This window comes from Gavialis gangeticus, unplaced genomic scaffold (assembly GCF_001723915.1).
Source record: "Gavialis gangeticus isolate Ggan-Ray unplaced genomic scaffold, GavGan_comp1, whole genome shotgun sequence".
In the NCBI taxonomy this organism is placed as follows: domain Eukaryota; kingdom Metazoa; phylum Chordata; order Crocodylia; family Gavialidae; genus Gavialis; species Gavialis gangeticus.
In genome coordinates this window covers 61,005,455-61,011,556 of record NW_017728993.1, presented here as the reverse complement: position 1 = coordinate 61,011,556, position 6,102 = coordinate 61,005,455, and the positions used below count along the sequence as shown (strand labels likewise).

The 6,102-nt window shown below is 44.7% G+C and overlaps 1 protein-coding gene across 1 annotated transcript in view; it reads left to right on the top strand.

Moving 5' to 3' along the window:
* RASAL2 (RAS protein activator like 2) overlaps positions 1–6,102 on the top strand; it is a 170,759-nt gene that overhangs the window by 103,272 nt on the left and 61,385 nt on the right. Inside the window, exon 4 of the mRNA XM_019501824.1 lies at positions 5,322–5,431. Within this exon, the coding sequence (XP_019357369.1) occupies positions 5,322–5,431 (110 nt within the window). The remainder of the gene's footprint in view (positions 1–5,321; positions 5,432–6,102) is intronic.

Here is a 6,102-nt window from a genome sequence, read left to right as displayed (position 1 = left end):
TTGGGGGGCCAAGACGAAGATGGGGGGCTTCATTTCCCCCTTCCCTCTGCACATCAGTGACTTGTTCCAGCCCACCTTCATGCAGGCGGATGAGGGGGAAATCATCCTCCACAGTTGGGCAGAGCAGACGCTGGGCTTAGGGGCCACTCAGGACAGGGGGACTCCTTTCCCGCTGCCCCTAGGGGGTCAGTGACTCACGCTGGCCTCTCCTGGGGGGCAAAGGCAACACTTACAGAATTACACATTAGGGCTTGGGACTGGGGCTGGGGGCTGTATCCCTCCACTGCTCCCTGCCTCTCCCCACGGGACTGACAGGTACAGGGAGGACCAGGCTGGGGAGCAGAGGCATTGCTGCCTCAGCTCCATGACAGCTGTGGAGTGGAACTGGCCTCAACTCATCCAGAACAGACAGCACAGGCAAGGCTAGCCTGCCTGCCCTGTGAGGGGAGTTAGCAGGGGAACTCCAACGCATTCTAGGATGCTGGGGAACTGGGACATGACATAACTTGAGTCAGGAGGGGATCTGGGACAGGAGTTCCATAGACTGGTTTAACTTAAATCACTTAAGTCTGATAATACATCCAGCCAGGTTCATCTTAAACTGAGTATGGCCATTTTGAAACCAAATTATGTGTGCTGAACTTCTGCTCTGTTACAGGTTTAAAGTGGTTTCTGATCACTTATACTGTTTTATGTATAACTTCTGTCCCTAGTGCATATGTTCAGCTTTTGAATGCTGTTAGAGACAGTTGATGTTTTGTACCAAAGAATACAATTTGCACAGTAAAAAGAAAAGTCCAGTGTTCCTTAAAATGTAAAATGCAACAGGAAGAATGATTAGAATAAACATTAGGACAAGTGAACATTCAAGGTCCATCACTAGTAGGGATGCATGTTCACCCACTTAAAAATAGTTTTTTGGGCCCCATCCTGATTCTTGCCTAATTTGTTGTTAAGAGAACCGACCTGTTCAGTTTCATGGCATCTGCACTTCACTGAGAAGTGTTGGCAAAAAGCCAAGGTCCACCAAAGCTAAATCCCAGTAGCTGGTCTTATTATCTTTCAAGTGGGGAGGTCAAACTAAATGAAAGTGCCTTTGAAAATGCCTTAAATTTTTTAGTTGAATTCTAACACTGGCCCCAAGAGAAGCCCAAGAGCATCTATTGATTCTACATTTTTCAAAGGTACTTCGTCAAAACCTGAACCAAAAGTCCAGGGACCTGGATAAAGTTTAAGTGACTTGCACAGTTACAAATACCACTTCCCTTTTGACAACTTCCACCTTCTCCTATTTGACTATATGCGCACACATGTTTATAATGTGGGTTCACAGCCTTTTTTATGGTTTTGGGGATAGGGCAGCTTTTGTGTGTTAGTTCAGCATGGAGCACTCAGGTGGCTGTTTGTCCCTCATTTACCAACTTGGTAGGGTGCTGTCTTTGAAAGGTCATTGTCATCACCCTCCTATCCTGGAGGGAAGGCAGCCAACTTCAAGCAGAGCTTAAGCAGTTAAAGGGAACAGACTTATACCAATGCAGTTACCACCCTATTGTTAGTAAAAATTCCCCAGGATCATCTCAAGAGTCGTGCAAGGGCCTCTGCAGGGACTTCTCAAGCAGAAACATTAGAAACAAGTTTTAGCTGCTAGTAATTGGGGAAAGGAGTCAATGTGTCTTTACAGTAGGAAGATTCTGTAGTCAGTTTTGGAACAGATGAGAGGTTTTTAATATGTGCAGCCCACTTACACAGTCATCAGAGTTTGAATACGGCTGAGGGGGTTGACTGTCTTCCTGTCCTCACTGAAGAGTTAATGAGTAGGTGGCTGGTGAGACGTAGGAGCTCTCTTTAGGTTTTAGCAGTGTGTGAACCACTCAGCCTCAGAAACACTTATACACATCTGAAAATTCATCGTGGTCCTTGTCATCCTCCATGCTAGGAAGAGTTAAGAAAAGGAGGGAAAAGAATAACCAGGTTGAGTTAGAAACTGGAGTGAGAGGATGAGGAGGTGGTGAGAGTGTTGTAAGAGAAATTAGGTGAGGAAGAAAGAGATTTCTAAATATATAAGGGATGAGAAGGGTAAAAATAGAGGCAGATGTATTTGTTTTCTAGCAAAACAAACTCCCTCCCTCGCTCACCCTCTCAGAGTAAGGTAATAGTCCTTCCTTTGGATATTATACATTAGGCTCACTTTCTTGCTCAAAATTCAAAAGGTACGTTAGATGGCTCAGACTGGAGGCCTGAAAATAAGCTGTTCTTCTGATGCAGTGATCTAATGTTTATGGCTTCATAAACTGAGCTAACCAGGTGTGTTACTCCAGCTGAGTCAGCCAAAGACTGTAAAACATTTGCTTTGGCAGTGTTCTGTTGAGAGCGTATAGAAGACCCTGTTCCTTTCAGATTTGCTGACTCTGGAAGGCTTATCTTTGCACTGGAAAAATCAGCTCTGGCAGTATCTGTGAAGGGTGGCTTCACTTCTTCCCTCATTCAGCTCAAGAACAGTGCCTCGCCAGTGTGGGCTGCAGAGTAAAGCATGGTTGATATCTGATAGAATAAGGGGCTGGGTACAGTTGGGTATTAACTGTGCTTTACTAGAACTAATGTAGAAATATGTTCATCCAGACCACAATAATAAAAAAAAAAAAGAAAAAAAAAGAAACCATATTCATTGTAAGTGAGGGTGGGGCTGCGTTTGACATTTTTGTAAGTTAAGTTTCATTGACTCTGTGTTGAAATAGTCTATTAAGTCTGGCACATTCCTTTTACCACACTGTTTTTCTGCCAACAAAAACAGTTTCACTTAAGGGTGTTTGATACACCTCATAACTGCTGTAGAAGAATGGGATGACATTTCTCTGTATGACTTCCATCAAGGAGAAGAGATTGTTCAAGCAATAAAATGTTGCTTAATTCAATTGGATTAGGGACTTCTACATTTGCTTTGACTGTACCCAGCAAGAGAGAGAGAGTGGTTTTTAAGCCTCCCCCCCGCCCACATACACATATATTACATTTAAAGCATGATAAACCAGGTAGTCATGTCTTAAATTGTGACCCAGCCACACGCTCAACCAATGAATGGCATGATAAAACCACCAATATGTTACAAAGTCATTCCCCAGAAAATGCATAATAACTTTGTAGCTTGTTCTAATTGTGCCATTTAATTGAATATGTGGCCAAGTGCTCCCTTGTGGTTGAGAGCCCCATCAACTGAGGGGCTCCCAGCCAGAGGGGTGCACCATCTGCTGCCAGCCCCACAGCTGACAAGGCTTGCAATGGTGGCAGTGTTGTCAGCTGTGGGACCTGCCAGGGAGAATGCTGCCTCAACTGTAGGCTTCACAGTGGGGGCAAGTGTCTTCAGCTGGCAGCAGAGGCCGTGGGAGGGACACCGGCACCACTGCAAGACTCACAGCCATGGCAGCGTTCCCCTCAGGCCACTCACAAAAACTTTCCTTCTCAGAGCCTTATCCTTGGAATATATACACATGCATTGCAGGAGGCGTGATTGTGGGATTGCGCGTTATCGCTAGTGCAGGGGAGCCTGGGATCACAATCCTGATGGCTTGACTCCCATGGTGAGAATACTGCCACACTGTGAGTGTCGTGAGGTGCAGGGCTCATAGCGAGGGCAGGGTGAGGGAATGCTGCTGCTACTACTGCAAGCCCCACACCTCTGGAGGCTCTCGGCGGGGGCAGAGTTCTTCCCACTGTGAGCCCCGCAGCCCCCAGTGGAAGTCCTGCAGCTGATGATGCTCGCAGCAGAGGCAGCAATCCTGGTGCTACCCCTATTGCGAGCGCCGCAGCACATGTGGGCTGCGAGGCTCACAGTAGGGCAGCAAGGAAAACCCTGCCAAGCTTGCCCCATCAGCTGCAGAGCTCGTTGGCACAGGAGCCAGTGCAGGGGGAGCCTGAGATAGTGATCCCAGGCTCCCCCTCCACCATCGATAGGGCATGATCTCACAATTGCACCTCCTGCTGTACATGTGGAAGGGGGGCCTAAATGTTTGCAGTTTGGCATTGTGGGGCTTAAAGAACTAAGGATGTAAGATTAGATAAGCAAACATTTAGCACAGTGGTCTCCAACCTTTTTAAGTAGCAGATCACCTTTGTCATTTAAAAGCAATTCAATATCTACCGTGCTCTGCTGCCACCCTCCCTACCCCCCCTCCCAGTAGGTAAGTCTGTGGGGAGGGAAGAGGTGGGGCAGACTGAGGCAAAGGGAGAAAAAATTATTAGGGGGCGTGCCTCCCCAGCAGGTAAGTCCCACCCGGCCAAGGCCCCACTCAACTTATCCCTGATCCTATCTCTGCAGCACTGTCCTTCACCGTAGGTGCCTCGATCTAGCCTCTGTTCCTTTCTTCCCCCATGGACTGGCCTGCTGGGCATGGGGCACATGCATGCATGCCTGCAGGCACTCAACTCCCCCACCCCAGCCTTGGATCTACTCCACGAGGCTTTGAGATCTACTGCAAGAGGCTCCAAGATCTACTGGTGGATCGAGCTCCATTGGTTGGTGACCACTGATTTAGCAGTTTGTAGAAAACTATGGGTAGGTGCAGCTCTCCCCATGCTCTCATAAAGTAGTTCTAACGTGATTATCTTGAAATGACTTCTGTTATGCAGTAGAAACTTTGAAATGTCAGGTTACTTGTCTTGGTACTAGAACTCCTATTGCCATATAACTTTTGTTTTACCATAATTACATTCTGATAGGTTTATTTTGTTACTAAAGAGACATTTTTGATTTAGAGAAAGAGATTGACGATGCTGTGAGATTCAGCTGGATCCCAACTCCAACCCTTAATCAAGAGTAATGTTTGGACTCATTAATGCTTTAGATTTTGGTCCCAAATGATGTGAATTTTATGACACTGTTTGTTCTTGTCAAATTTTAGCTGTATATAATCTGGCAAGTGCTATCTGAATGCAAGTGTAGTAGAATTTCATAAATTGGTAAATTTTCCCCTGCTGGTTTTGAAGGTGGCCAAAAAAAATATTAAAAGCCTTGGGGCAGTTCTGTGAAGAGGAGTTGACACTAATTCAAGAATAATCCTTAGTGACAGTCTTATGCAGTAATGAGACTTTAGTGAAATTCGCCTGTAACATGAATGACATTAAATTACCATTTGAATCTGTTACATAGCAAAGATGTTGTTAAATGTATTCTGCATTTTATGTATAAAAAGAGTCCTCCTATAGAAAATTCCATGATCACTGACTATGATAGTCACCACTTCGTTTAGGTTCAGTGACAGCCTTAAAGATTTAGTCATTGCTTGCATAAGAATGGCAGTTTCACTTCCTATGCCTTGTCATTTTAGGGCTTCTTTAGTAAACGTCTGAAAGGCTCCATCAAGAGGACAAAGAGCCAGTCAAAGCTGGACAGGAATACAAGCTTCCGCCTTCCATCTCTCCGTAATGCTGATGACAGGTACAATTCTATATACCTTCCTAAAAACAGACCTTGATTTCAACTCTGTGCTTGCAATAAAGCATGAAAAAGCTAGTTATTTATAAGCACATGCGCAAACTGAGTGGAACAAGGGGCTCCAAGAATCTCTCTTTGTTTTTTAAGGTACATGTTTCTGCCCTTTTAATTGTTAAATTATTAAATGGTGTTTGTCATTCATAAGTGTATTGATCTTCTAGGACATTGTTTCACTATGAGCCTTAGAGGAGTTGACAAAAGAGTTGGCATAAGCATCTTAAGTAAAATATCTTCTTGTTCTTTAGCACCTCTCTTTCTGGATCACCAAACAAGTTAAAAGCATTAAGTTCCATAAAATCTTAGAGAAAATTGTTCTGATGTATGCAAACCCTGGCCTCCATGCACTGGTGCAATGTAGTTACATAAATGGTTGCACCCCTTTATTGATATTTTCATACCACAGCAACCCCTTGATGCTTCTACGTGCACAGTGTATCAAGGAAAAGTTGTACCGATGTGCTCAAATCACTGTAATTACTAGTGTAAAATGTCAACACACACAACAGTGCAGCTCATTTATAGTAGGTGTTCGTGCTAGTGTCAATGAATGATGTAGACCTAGTGGTGTGAAGTTCTCTAATGGAGATGCAGAGTCTGTTTTTCAGAAAACTGGA